The sequence below is a fragment of the Trachypithecus francoisi genome, unplaced genomic scaffold (genome assembly GCF_009764315.1).
Source record: "Trachypithecus francoisi isolate TF-2019V2 unplaced genomic scaffold, Tfra_2.0 Lachesis_group0, whole genome shotgun sequence".
Classification (NCBI taxonomy): Eukaryota; Metazoa; Chordata; class Mammalia; order Primates; family Cercopithecidae; genus Trachypithecus; species Trachypithecus francoisi.
In genome coordinates this window covers 87797018-87812325 of record NW_022681453.1, presented here as the reverse complement: position 1 = coordinate 87812325, position 15308 = coordinate 87797018, and the positions used below count along the sequence as shown (strand labels likewise).

Below are 15308 nucleotides of genomic sequence, written 5' to 3'. Positions count from 1 at the left end.
AAACAAATAATCCAATTTAAAAAATGTTTAACAGAATAGACATTTATTAAAAGAAGATATACAAATGCCCAATAGACATATGAAAATGCTCAACTTCACTAATTAGGGAAATATAAATGTCTTATTCTGTTTCGTATTGCTGTAACTGAATACCTGAGACCAGGTAATACAATATAATGAACAGAAACGTATTTGGCTCACAGCTAATCAAGCTGAAAAGTTCAACACTGGGTGGCTACATCTGGCAGCTTCTAGTGAGGGCTTCCTGCTCTTCATAGCATGGTAGAAAAGTGTAAGAGGAAGCAGGAGTGTGCAAAAAGACTAAACAGGACAAACAGGTTTATAACAACTCATTCTCATGGGTACAAGTGGTATTTGGTACATGCACAGAATGTGTAATGATCAAATCAAATTATCTGGGGTATCCATCACCTCAAGTACTTATCATTTCCATGTGTTGGGAACATTTCAATTCCTCTCTTCTAGCTATTTTGAAATATACAATGCACTACAGTCACCCTACTCTGCTACTGAATATTAAAACATATTATTTCTATCTAACTATATAGTAGCCATTAACCAAATTCTCTCCATTGCCCCCAACCACATATACACTTCCCAGCCTCTAGTGCTTGTAATTCTACTCTCTGCCTCTATGAGATCAACTTATTTAAGTTCTCACATATAAGAGAGAACATCCAATTTTTATCTTTCTGTGTCTGTCTTATTTCATGTAATGACCTCTAGTTCCATCCATGTTGCTGCATATGACAGGATTTCATTCTTTTTTATGGCTGAATGGTATTCCATTGTGTATACAGACACCGTATTTTCATTATCCACTGATGGACACTTAGGTTGATTCTGTATCTTTGCTATGGTGAATAGTACTGCAAAAAAAAACATGGTAGGTGCATGTATTTCTTCGGTATATTGACTTCCTTTCCTTTAGATAAATACCAGTGGGAGGACTACTGGATTGTACAGCGGTTCTAATTTTATGTTTCTTGTTTAAATTTGGGGGGGGGGGTGTTTGTTTTTGTTTCTATTTTTTTAATCTATTTCAGTTTTCTGAGAAATCTCTATACTGCTTTCGATAATAGTTACACCAATTTACATTCCCACCAAGAGTGTATGTGAGTTTCCTTTTCACCACATCCTTGCCAGCATCTGCTATTCTTTGTCTTTCTAACGGCCATTCTAGCTGAAGTAAGATGATATCTCATTGCAGTTCTGATTTGCTTTTCCCTTATAATTAGCAATGCTGAGCACTGTTCACATACCTGTTTGCCATTTATATGTCTTCTTTTGAGAAATGTCTTTTTATGTCACTTGCACACTTTTTAGAGGGATTATTTGTTTATTTTTACTGTTGAGTTGTTTGGATTCCTCATATATTCCGGGTATCAGTCCCTTCTTGGATGAATAGTTTATAAACACTTTCTCCCATTCTGGAAGTTGTCTCTTTACTCTGTTGATGGGTTGGCTCTTTAGGTGTGTAGAAGCCATTCGGCTTAATATAGTCTCATTTATGTATTTTTTGTTTTTGACTGTGCTTTTGAGGTCTTAGTCATAAAATCTTTGCCTAGACCAATATCCAGAAGCATGTCCCCTATGTTTTCTTCCAGTAGTTTTATAGTTTCAGATCTTACATTTAAAGTATTTAATCCACCTTGGGTTGATTTTTATATGTGGTGAGATATAGGGGTCTAGTTTCACTCTTCTGCATATTTTCCCAGGATCACTACTGAAGAGGGTGTCCTTTCCCCAGTGTATGTTCTTGGTACCTTTTGTTGAAAATCAGCTGGCTGTAAATAAATGGATTTATTTATAGGTTCTCTGTTCTGTTCCATGGGTCTATGGGTCTGTTTTTATACCATGCTGTTTTGGTTACTATAGCCTTGTAATATATTTTGAAGTCAGGTAGTGTAATGCCTCCAGTTTTATTTTTTTCACTCAGGACTGCTTTGGCTATTTGGGCTCTTTTTTAATTCCATATGATCTTAGGGTTAAGATTAACAAATTCATCTTAAGGGAAGAAAGAACTAAAGCTTGGTTTAAGGAATTCAGTATTTGTTAAACTAAATGGGGAGGCTAACAAAGCTGTAACAATTGCTTTGGCAGCAATGGTGATGACAACACTGGACTCAGGAACACATGTTGGCACCCTCATTGTAGAATATTTCAGTAACATCAACTATAGCAATATCCTTTAATAGTACTTTTGATATCAGTACCAATAAGAGAGACACAAAAATAATGACTAACTTTTAATAATCACCTAACTTCCTGGCATTATACTTGGGACTTTACATGGATCATCTTGTTAAATTTGCACACTAACCCAATAAGGTGTGTATTATTATCCCTGTTTTAAAGACAGGGTAAGAAACTTGCCCAAGGTAAGTCAGTGTATTAGCAGTATAGCTAATATCTTAATCCAGATGTCTAGGTCCAAAGTTTATGCTTATTCCAAATACACGAATCATATAAAATTGTCACCAAGAGAATGAAATTTCAAAGTCCACATCAAAACCACCTGGAAATTTCACATCTATTTAGAAAGGATTTAAAGGACAGCTAGTGTTCTCACTGAATAGTTTTGGGGAATGACCGGAAATATTATACCTATTAATATTATTAAACCTTAGCCCCAGAATGGCATTAAGGCAGAAGTGTACAGATTACAATTTGATTGTTTCATACAATTTTCAAAAGTGTGACTTTTCATAACATCATAAATGTGCACTGACGTCATCTGAGTTCCATGGCAATGGTACATCTTGAGTTTTCTTTTAATCTTTCTTTTTTTTTTTTCTCATCATTTGACTTAAAGCTCAATCATCACAACTTCACCTCCAACAGAAAGCACCTTCAATAATATTTTTATTTATTTTATTTATAATATTTTATGGGCACAAAGAATTCTCAGAAGTGAGATTTAAAAGAAAAGAAAAAACATTTTTGTAAGGCAGATAGGGCATTCAAAATTACTTCTCTTTTTACAACTCAGAAAACTGAAGCTTACATTAAATGACATAAGCATTAACTCAAGTGCAAAAAATTTAGTATACATTGAGCTAAGTACTAAGTATATGCAAATAAGACACAATACCTCTTCTCCTCGAGGAGCTCATGGTATAGCAGAGGAGATGGAAACAAACAGCTATACTGCAGCATGGATAGATACTTTTGTTGTTGGTGTTGTTGTTGTTGTTATTGTTGTTTTCTGTGTGTTTTTTGAGACGAAATTTCGTTCACTGCCCAGGCTGGAGTGCAATGGGGCAGTCTCAGCTCACTGCAACCTCTGCCTCCCAGGTTCAAGCAATTCTCCTGCCTCAGCCTCCCGAGTAGCTGGGATTACAGGTCCCTGCCACCACACTCAGCTAATTTTGTTGTTTTTTTTTGTTGTTGTTGTTTTTTTTGAGGCAGAGTCTCGCTCTGTCGCCCAGGCTGGAGTGCAGTGGCCAGATCTCAGCTCACTGCAAGCTCCGCCTCCCGGGTTTACGACATTCTCCTGCCTCAGCCTCCCGAGTAGCTGGGACTACAGGCGCCCGCCACATCGCCCGGCTAGTTTTTTTGTATTTTTTTAGTAGAGACAGGGTTTCACCATGTTAGCCAGGATGGTCTCGAACTCCTGACCTCAGGTGATTCGCCCGCCTCCACCTCCCAAAGTGCTGAGATTACAGGCGTAAGCCACTGTGCCCGGCTGTTGTTTTTGAGACAGGGTCTGCCCTGTCACCCATGCTAGAATGCAGTAGCAATCACAGCTCACTGCAATCTTGCACTCCTGGGCTCAAGCGATCCTCCCACGTCAGCCTCCCAAGCAGCTGAGACTACAAGTATGCACCATAACACCTGGCTCATTTTTTTCATTTTTAGCAGAAACAAGATCTCACTATGCTGCCTAGGCTGGTCTTGAACTCCTGGCCTCAAGTGATTCTCCTGCCTCAGCCTCCCAAAGGGCTAGGATTATAGGCATGAGCCACTTGATAGATATATTACTAATTTCCCCCATTACACATTAAATTTAGTAACTGAATAATGCCACTGAAATTCTCATTTTGGGAGGAAAACTTAGAAAGAGACCTAATAAATTATAAAGTTAAAATTGTCACTATTAATTCACTAAGTAGAACCTAGGTAAAAATAAAAAATATTTTCCAAAAGAAGAAAAATTCAAGAATTCATAGAAAATAAAGAGTTAAAAATAATAAAATTTGTTGCAGATCTTTAAAAAGGCAACTATAAGTACTATTTAATGTAATTAGATTTATAATAGTAATACAAACCAGAAGTTAGCTTTGGATAGTTCGGGGGGGGCAGAAATTAAGAAAATCAACTTTTCATTTATATAAAAAGTATCCTACAGGCTGAACACAGAAAATAACAAGAGAAGCTTCAGAAGCTTGTGGCAAATGGAAGTGTATAAATCTAACAGAATTTACTAACTGACCATCCCTAGCTTTGTGCCACAGATGTTTTCTTATTTTCAGTCCACACACAATCCTCTCCTAGAGCTTAAAACAAAGGAAACTTAAGATCTGCATTTCTCTTATTGGCACAACAAGCTACGTTTGTCAATGGAATTCAGCTTTTCCATTTGTTCATGGAAAATCTCAGACCATTTTTTAAGGAATGTGTTCAGTCATTCATTCAAAAAATATTTACTGAGCACTAAGTACTAGTTAAAATTCTAGAGACTGAATATAAAAATAACGGACAAGGCCGGGCGTAGTGGCTCATGCCTGTAATCCCAGCACTTTGGGAGCCCGAAGCAGGCAGATCGCGAGGTCAGGAGGTCAAGACCATCCTGGCTAACATGGTGAAACCCTGTCTCTACTAAAAAAATACAAAAAATTAGCTGGGCGTGGTGGCACGTGCCTGTCGTCCCAGCTACCTGGGAGGCTGAGGTAGGAGAATCGCTTGAACCCGGGAGGCAGAGGTTGCAGTGAGCCGAGATCGCGCCACTGCACTCCAGCCTGGGTAGCAGAACGAGACTCCACCTCAAAAAAATTAAAAAAAAAAATAAAACAACAGACAAGACTGAATGGGTGGATGGATAGATGGACAAATAGAACAGAAAAAGAGAAGGGAATACACTAATGTCAGAGGAATGGATTTCAATTACACCAGACAAACTGGGATACTGAAATAGTTACCAGATTTTCATTAAGTGTCTGTATTCATTTTTCCAAAACACAAGTATGGTGACCAGTGCTTCTGAAACATATTATTAGCCATGGACTGTTGGTTCCAACAGCCAATCCAACCACCAGGGGAGAAAAATAATACCAACTATCAGAGCACATTTACCTCACATTTAGCAATAATGTATCTGTGAAAAAGAACAGGGAAGGATACATCAAAATAAATATAATTATTTTGAGTAAAGTTATCACTAAACATACCTTTCAGATAAATAACAGCTCTTGTGAGGGTTTAGACTTTGATAAGATTCTAGGCTGCCATCAGATGAAGAAGAAAGTTGCTCTGATTGCAAGTTGTCTGTATCACTCAAACTTCCCTCGGTTACAGGTGGGGTCCTTATGTATTTTCTTCCTAACTCCGTTCCCAGGACATTCGTCAATATAACTCTGGGTATCCTGTCACATAGAATAACAAACACTGTACTGTACTGAGAAGTTTTCGGTTAAAAAAAAATGTATTCCAGGAAGTTGAATTTTCAATCATTGCCATCTTAGCACAAGAAAGCTGTTCGAACTATACCACCCTAGAAATTAACCCATAAATACTTAAAAATGTAGAAAAACACAATATTTTTGTTTCTGGAAGCACTTGTTTCGTATCACTTACAGCATAGATTAGCCTGTCACTACAATGTCTTTAATTATACTAATGGATGCCGTTGCGGGGCTTAAAATTTTAACAAATTCTTCTCTAAAAAATGCTTTCTTTCCTTTTCCAGAAATTATTAAAAACACAGCTTACTACAAATCAAGAAATCTTTGTTCTTCTCATTTAACAGAAAGGTCTTTGATAAGTAATTTACACACTTGCAATTGGGAAATGACAAATGATAAATCCAACAAGACATCATTCAGACTGCATCTCTGGTAATGAAAGATTCCATAACTGAAACAGCACATATGGTGATAACATATATGCTAATAGCATTAGGAAAAGAGTCAATACATTTAAACGTTTAGAAAATTAAAGTTTTTGTTTAGTTGGTTTTCCTTTTTTGAGACAGGATCTCACTCTGTTGCCCAGACTGGAATGCAGTTACACAATCACAGCTCACTGCAGCCTCCACCTCCCGGCTCGAGTAATCCTCCCACCTCAGCCTCTTAAGCAGCTCGGACTATAAGCACAAGCCACCACGCCCAGCTAACTTTTTTATTTTCTGTGGTGACAATGTCTCATTATGTTGCCCAGGCTGGTTTCAAACTCCTGGGCTCAAGCAATCCTCCCACTTCAGCCTCCCAACATTCTGAGATTACAGGTGTGAGCCACTGCATCTAGCCTGGAATGTATTTTTAAGTCTCCAGACCTTAAATTGGTGAGTTTTATATCAAATGCACTACATAAGCCTGACATCTTCTTAAACAGAAGATGTATATTTGATATATAAAGAAGTACATTTGGTATAAAATTAGTGCAATCTTTACTTTGCTGGCCAGCCATTATTATGAACATTACTTTGCCACACTACAATAATGCCTTCAATATTGATATTCAGCCCAGAATTCACTGGTCCAAACCATATTATTGTGACTTTTTAAAGTTCTTTTTATGTAATTTTAAAGTTTTCCTAACTCCTCTTTATTAGATGCCCAGTTGACTGTTATCGATATGCCACTAGCAATACTTTACTTATATTTTGTTTGTCAGAAACAATATATAGAAAGGGCTAGAGTACAAGCATACCTCATTTTATTGTGCTTCACTTTACTGCACCTCACAGATACTGTGTTTTTTTACAAATGCAAGGTTTGTGGCAACCTTGAGTAGAACACATCTATCAGCATGATTTTTCCAACACCATGTGCTCACTTTGTGTCTCTGTGTCACATTTTTGCAATTCTCAAAATATTTCAATCTTTTCATTATGTTTTTATCTATTATGATGATCTGTAATCAGTGATCTTTGATGGCACAACTGTAATTGCTTTGAAGCACCAAAAACCACGCACACATAAGACATTGAACTTAATTAACAAATGTTGTGTGTTCTGACTGCTTCACCTACCAACCATTCCCCTATCTCTCTCTCTCTCTCCTCAGGCCTCTTCCCTATCCCCTGAGACACAGCAATATTGAAATTATGCCAATTAATAGCGCTACCATGGCCTCTAAATATTCACGTGAAAGGAAGAGTCACAAGTCTCTCACTTTAAATCAAAAGCTAGAAATGGCCGGGTGTGGTGGCTCACACCTGCAATCCCAGCACTTTGGGAGGTCAAGGTGGGACAATCACTTGAGGTCAGGAGACTGAGGCCAGCCTGGGCAACATGGCAAGACTCCATCTCTACAAAACATAATTAACAAGCCATCTAGCCATGGCAGTACATGCCTGTAGTCCAAGCTACTTGGGAAGCTGAGAGTGGAGCATCACTTGACCCTAGGAGTTCAAGGCTGCAGAGAGCTAGGATTGCACCACCTCTGTCTGCCTGGGAAAGAGAGCAAGTCCTTGTTTTAAAAAAAAAAAAAAAGAACTAAAGCTTACTAAACTTAGTGTGGAAAGCATGTTGAAAGCTGAGACAGGCTGAAAGCAAGACTGCTTGTTGCAAAGAGTCAAGCTGTGAATGCAAAAGAATAGTTCTTGGCCGGGCGCGGTGGCTCAAGCCTGTAATCCTAGCACTTTGGGAGGCCGAGACGGGCGGATCACGAGGTCAGGAGATCGAGACCATCATGGCTAACACGGTGAAACCTCGTCTCTACTAAAAATACAAAAAACTAGCCGGGCGAGGTGGCGGGCGCCTGTAGTCCCAGCTACTCCGGAGGCTGAGGCAGGAGAATGGCGTAAACCCGGGAGGCGGAGCTTGCAGTGAGCTGAGATCCGGCCACTGCACTCCAGCCCGGGCGACAGAGCGAGACTCCGTCTCAAAAAAAAAAAAAGAATAGTTCTTGAACAAATTTAAAAGTGCTACTCCTGGCCAGGTGCAGTGGCTCACACCTGTAATCCTGGCTCTTAGGGAGGCTGAGGCAGGTGGATCACTTGAGGTCAGGAGTTTGAGACCAGCCTGGCCAACATGGTGAAACCCCATCTCCACTAAAAATACAAAAATTAGCCAGGTGTGGTGGCAGGCACCTGCAATCCCAGCTACTCGGGAGGCTGAGGCAGAAGAATCACTTGAACCCAGGAGGCTGAAGTTGCAGCGAGCCAAGATACTGCCACTGCATTCCAGCCTGGGAGACAGAGTGACACTCCATCTCAAAAAAAGAAAAAAAAAGAAAAAAAAATTGCTACTCCTATGAACACACAAATCGTAAGAAAGCAATACAGTCTTACTGATGATATGGAGAAAGTTATAGTAGTCTGAATACCAGATCGAATCAGCCACAACATTCCCTTAAGCCAAAGTCTAATTCAGAGCAAGATACTCTCTTCAATTCTATGAAGACAGAGAGGTTAGGAAGCTGCAGAAGAAAAGTTGTTTACAAGCTTTAAGAAAAGAAGTTGTCTCAGCCTGGACAACATAGTAAGACCCTGTCTCTACAAAAAAATAGAAAATATTAACTGAGTATGGTGGCATGCACCTGTAGCCTCAGCTACTTGGGAGACTGAGGTAAGAGGATCACTTTAGCTTGGGAGGTCAAGGTTGTAGTGAGCCATGATGGTGCCAGCTGGGAGGTCAAAGCTGAAATGAGTCATGCTGGGCAACAGAATGAGACCCTGCCTCAAACAAAACAAAACAAAACAAAAAAAACTATCTCCATAACATGAAAGTGCAAGGTGAAGCAGCAAGTACTGATGGAGAAGCTGCAGCAAGTTATCCAGAAGATCTAGCTAGGATAACTGATGAAAGTGGCTACAGTAAACAACAGATTTTCAATGTAGATGAAAGAGACTTCTATTGGAATAAACTGACATCTAGGAATCCCATACGTAGAAAGGAAAAGTCAACGCATAAGTTCGAAAGATAGGCTGACTCTCTTTTTAGGGGCTAATGAAGCTGGTGTCTTATCTGTGAAGCCAGTGCTCAATTACCATGCAGAAGATCCAGTGGCCCTTAAGAATTACGCTAAATTGGGCCGAGCATGGTGGCTCATACCTGTAACCCCAGCACTTTGGGTGGCAGAGGCCGGTAGATAACTTGAGGTCAGGAGTTCGAGACCAGCCTGGCCAACATGGCGAAACCCCATCTCCACTACAAAAAAAAAAAATTAGCCAGGCATGGTGGTACACACCTGTAGTTCCAGCTACTTCAGAGGGTGAGGCAGGAGAATCGCTTGAACCTGGGAGGCAGAGGTTGCAGTGAGATCATGCCACTGCATTCCAGCCTGGGCGACACAGCAAGACTCCGTCTCAGAAAAAAAAAAAAAAGCTAAATCTACTCTGCCTGTGCTCTGAAAATGGAATTACAATGTCTGGATGACTGGATGACAGTACATTTGTTTACAGCGTGGATCACTGAAATTACTTAACCCACCTTTGAGAACTGCCACTCAGAAAAAAAATAAATAAAATTCCTTTCAAAATATTACAGCTCGTTGACAATGCACCTAGTCACCCAAAAGCTCTGATGGGGAAGTACAAGAAAATTCGTGTTGTTTTCACGCCTGCTAATAAAACATCCATTCTACAGCCCAAGGATCAAGAAGTAATTTCAAGTTTCAAGTCTTACAATTTAAGAAATACATTTCATATAGCTACCACAAACAGTGACATCCTCTGATGGGTCTGGGAAAAGTAAACTGAAAATCTTCCGGAAAGGATTCATCATTCTAGATGCCTCTGCATAAAACAACAAAGGTAACAAAGTACAGTGAAGTTCACATTTTCGCTTAAACAAAAGTATAGGCATATACTTGGAGACAGAGCCGGTTAAGTTCCAGACCCCCGCCATAAAGTAAGTATCAAAATAAAACATGTCACATGAATTTTGTGGCCTCCTAGTGAATATATAACTATGTTTACACTAGAGTGTAGTCTATTAAGTGTGCAATGGCACTGTGACTAAAAAAAAATGCACATCCCCTAATTAAAAATTTCACAACTACTTTTTCCCTACATAAAGACATTATGTTCTTTTCATTATATTCCAGACAGCATAAAATTTTAGATCCTTAGAGAACTTTAAAATAAATTAGTCCTCTCTTTATTGTAAACATGAAGAACCCAAAGCTCAGAAAAGTGAAATAAGCTGCCCAGTTATAAGTAGCTTTCCTAGTGGAAGAACCTGGGCCTATTATCTTTTGGGGTTTTTTGTCTGTTCTATTCCGTTATACTACATCCTCAATACTAATTTGCCAAAGGATTCCAGATAACTGAGATTGCCAATAAATACTTCAGGAAACTCCTGAAAATAACCATTTATACCATAATCAGAATGAAAAGTGCTGCAACAACTACCTAGAAAACCCGACAGTCTCAGCACAAAAGCTCCTTCAGCTGATAAAACAACTTGAGCAAGGTTTCAGGATAAAAAAATCAATGTACAAAAATCACTAGCATTCCTATATACCAACAACAGCCAAGTGGAAAGCCAAATCACAAAGGCAATCTCATTCATAACAGCCACAAAAAGAATAATATACCTGTGAATACAGTTAACCGGGGAGGTGAAAGATCTCTATAAGGAGAACTATAAAACATTACTTAAAAAAATCAGAGAAGACACAAATAGAAAAACATCCCAGGCTAACGGATAGAAAGTACCAATATTAAAATGGCCATACTTCCCAAAACAATTTACAGATTCAATGCTATTCTTATCATACTACCAATGACACTCTTCATAGAATTAGAAAAAACTACTTTAAAATTCATATGGAATGAAAAAGAACCCCGTATAACCAAGACAATACTAAGCAAAAAGAAAAAAACTGCAAGAATCACCTTATCTCCCTTCAAACCATATTATAGGGCTATAGTAACCAAAACACCAAGGTACTGGTACAAAAATAAACACACAGACTAATGGAAAATAATAAAGAGCCCAGAAATAAGACCGTACACCTATAATTCTGTGATCTTTGACAAACCTGACAAAAACAAGCAATGGACAAAGGGTTCCATATTTAATAATGGTGCTGGGAAAACAACTAGCCATATGCAAAAAATTGAAATTGAACCCGATTGTTACACTATATATAAAAATTAGCTCAAAATGGATTAAAGACTTAAATGTAAAACCTAAAACTATAGAAAACCTAGAAGAAAATCTAGGCAATACCATTCAGGACATAGGCAGGCACGGGCAAAGATTTCACGACAAAAATGCCAAAAGCAATTGCAACAAAAGCAAAACTTGACAAATGGGATCTAATTAAACTAAACAGCTTCTGCACAGCAAAAGAAACTATCATTAGAGTGAACAGACACCCTACAGAATGGGAGAAAGTTTTTGCAATCTATCCATCTAACAAATGTCTAATTTCCAGAGTTTACAAGGAACTTAAACAAATTAACATGAAAAAAAGCAAACAACCCCATTATAATGTGGGCAAAGGACATGAACAGACACCTTTCCAAAGAAGATACATGCAGACAATAATCATATTTTAAAAGCACAATATCACTGACCATTAGAGAAATACAAATAAAAACCACAATGAGACGCACAGTGAGAAAACAATGTGAAGAGACACAGGGAGAAGACAGACATCTACAAGTCAAAGACAGAGGCCTGGCACATGCCCTTCTCTCACAGCCCTTAAAACACCTTGATTGGATTTCTTGCCTCCAGAACTGGGAACAAAAGGGGATAATGGTGGATGGGAGGCAGACTAGATTGCAGCTCTGACTCGGACAGACAGAGCAGCATGTGGAAGCTCGCATTGTGAATTTTTGCTCCAGAACAACTGCAGGAATAAATCAGGAAGCCTGAGAGGACCCATACACCTTACGAAGGAAGCAGAGTGCACCGGCAGGACCCAGACACTCCAAATACTGTGCTGGTATCCATGACTGAGAAGCCCATAGATGGTTCAGGTCACAAGACTCTGTGCAGACAACCACCAGTACCAGCCCAGAGCCTGGTAGAATAGCTGGGTGGCTACATCCAGAAGAAAGATAACAATCACTACAGCTCTGCTCTCAGGAAGCCACATCCATAGGAAAAGGGGGAGAGTACTATATCAAGGGAACACCCTATGGGACAAAGGAATCTGAACAACAGCCTTCAGCCCTAGACCTTCCCTCTGACAGAGCCTACTCAAAGGACAAGGAATCAAAAAACCAACTCTCGTAATATGACAAAATAAGGTTCTTTAACACCTCCAAAAAATCGTATTAGCTCACCAGCAATGGACCCAAACCAAGAAGAAAACCCTGATTTACCTGAAAAAGAATTCAGGAGGTTAGTTATTAAGCTAATCAGGGAGGCACCAAAGAAAGGTGAAGCCCAGTGTAAGGAAGTCCAAAAAATGATACAAGAGATGAAGGGAGAAATATTCGGGGAAATAGCGTAAATAAAAAACAATTCAAACTTCAGGAAACAATGGACACACTTATAGAAATGCAAAATGCTCTGGAAAGTCTCAGCAATAGCATTGAACAAGTGGAAGAAAGAAATTCAGAGCTTGAAAACAGGTCTTCAAATTAACCCAATCCAACAAAGACAAAGACAAAAGAATAAGAAAATATGAACAAAGCCTCCAAGAAGTCTGGGATTATGTTAAATGACCAAATCTAACAATAATAGGTGTTCCTGAGGAAAAAGAGAAATCTAAAAGCTTGGAAAACATATTTTGGGGAATAACTAAGGAAAGCTTCCCCGGCCTTGCTGAAGACCTAAACATCCAAATATAAGAAACTCAAAGAACATCTGGAAAATTCATCACAAAAAGATCATCACCTAGTCACAATGTCATCAGGTTATCTAAAGTTAATATGAAGGAAAGAATCTTAAGAGCTGTGAGACAAAAGCACCAGGTAACCTATAAAGAAAAACTCTCAGATTAACAGCAGATTTCTCAGCAAAAACCCTATAAGCTAGAAGGGACTGAAGCCCTATCTTCACCCTCCTCAAACAAAAAAACTATCAGTCAAGAATTTTGTATCAAGTGAAACTAAGTTTCATATACAAAGGAAAGACAGTCTTTCTCAGACGAACAAATGCTAAGAGAACTCACCACTACCAAGCACTACAAGAACTGCTAAAAGAAGCTCTAAACCTTAAAATAAAGCCTGGAAACACATCAGAACAGAACCTCTTTAAAACATAAATCTCACAGGACCTATAAAATACAAATACAATTTAAAAAACAAAAACAAAAAACCAGGTATACAGGCAACAAATAGCACAATAAATGGAATAGTACCTCACATCTCAATACTAACACTGAATGTAAATGGCCTAAATGCTCCACTTAAAAGATACAGAATTGCAGAATGATTAAGAATTCACCAGCCACTATCTGCTGCCTTCAAGACACTCACCTAACACATAAGGACTTGCACAAACTTAAGGTAAAGGGGTGGAAAAGACATTTCAGGGAAATGGACAGCAAAGGCAAGCAGGAGTAGCTATTCTTATATCAGACAAAACAAACTTTAAAGAAACAGCAGTTAGAAAAGACAAAGAGGGACATTATATAAGGATAAAAGGACTAGTCCAACAGGAAAATATAAACATATATGCATCTAACACTGGAGCTCCCAAATTTATAAAACAACTACTAATAGACCTAAGAAATGAGATAGACAGCAACACAATAATAGTAGGGGACTTCAATACTCCACTCACAGCACTAGACAGGTCATCAAGACAGAAAGTCAACAAAGAAACAGTGGATTTAAACTATACCCCCGAACAAATGGACTTAGCAGATATACACAGAGCATTCCATCCAACAACCACAGAATATACATTCTATTCAACAGCATATGGAACTTTCTCCAAGATAACAAGCCTCTATAAATTTGAGAAAATTGAAATTATACCAAGCACTCTCTCAGACCACAGTGGAATAAAACTGGAAATCAACTCCAAAAAGAACCTTCAAAACCATGCAAACGCATGGAAATTAAATAACCTGCTCCTGGTGATCATTGGGTCAAAAACGAAATCAAGATGGAAATTTAAAAGCTTTTCCAACTGAACAATAGTGTTGTTCAGTTCAACCTATCAAAATCTCTGGGACACAGCAAAGGCGATGCTAAGAGGGAAGTTCATAGCCTTAAATGCCTACATCAGAAAGTCTGAAAGAGGACAAACAGGCAATCTAAGGTCACACCTCAAAGAACTAGAGAAACAAGAACAAATCAAACCCAAACCCAGCAGAACAAAAGAAATAACCAAGATCAGAGCAGAACTAAATGAAATTAAAAAAAAAAAAGATAAATAAAACAAAAAGCTGGTTTTTTGAAAAGAGAAATAAAATTGATAGACCATTAGCAATATTAACCAAGAAAAGAGAGAAAATCCAAATAAGCTCGATAAGAAACAAAACGGGAGATATTACAACTGACAACACAGAAATACAAAAGATCATTCAAGGCTACTATAAACACCTTTATACTCATAAACTAGAAAACCTAGAAGAATAAATTCCTGGAATGATAGAACCCTCCTAGCTTAAAATAGGAAGAATTAGGTACCCTGAACAGACCAGTAACAAGCAGCAAGAACTGAAATGGTAATTTAAACATTACCAACAACAAAAAAAAGTCCAGGACCAGACGGATTCACAGTAGAATTCTACCAGACATTCAAAGAATTGGTACCAATCCTACTGACAATATTCCACAAGATAGAGAAAGAGGGAACCTTCCCTAAATCACTCCATGAAGACAGTATCACCCTCATACCAAAATCAAGAAAGGACATAAAAAAAAGAAAACTACAGACCAATACCCCTGATGAATACAGACGCAAAAGTCCTTAACAAAATATGAGCTATCTGAATCCAACAACATGTCAAAAAGATAATCCACCATGATAACAGGTTTCATATTAGGAATGCGGGGATGGTTTAACACACGCAAGTCAATAAATGCGACACACCACATAAACAGAATTAAAAACAAAAATCCCATGATCACCTCAATAGATGCAGAAAAAGCATTCAACAAAATCCAGCATCTCTTTATGATTAAAACTCTCAGCAAAATTGGTATACAAGGGATATACCTCAATATAATAAAAGCCATCTATGACAAACCCACAGCCAACACA

At 38.5% G+C, this 15308-nt stretch overlaps 1 protein-coding gene across 6 annotated transcripts in view; it reads right to left on the bottom strand.

Annotated features, from left to right (window-relative positions):
• SENP7 (SUMO specific peptidase 7) overlaps positions 1-15308 on the bottom strand; it is a 167988-nt gene that overhangs the window by 69938 nt on the left and 82742 nt on the right. For 4 of the 6 annotated variants that reach the window (XM_033211426.1, XM_033211428.1, XM_033211431.1 and 1 more), the window contains one exon: positions 5412-5606. The exons of the other annotated variants lie outside the window; for them this stretch is intronic. In XM_033211426.1, coding sequence (XP_033067317.1) covers positions 5412-5606 — 195 coding nt within the window. The remainder of the gene's footprint in view (positions 1-5411; positions 5607-15308) is intronic. 6 annotated transcript variants of the gene reach the window in all.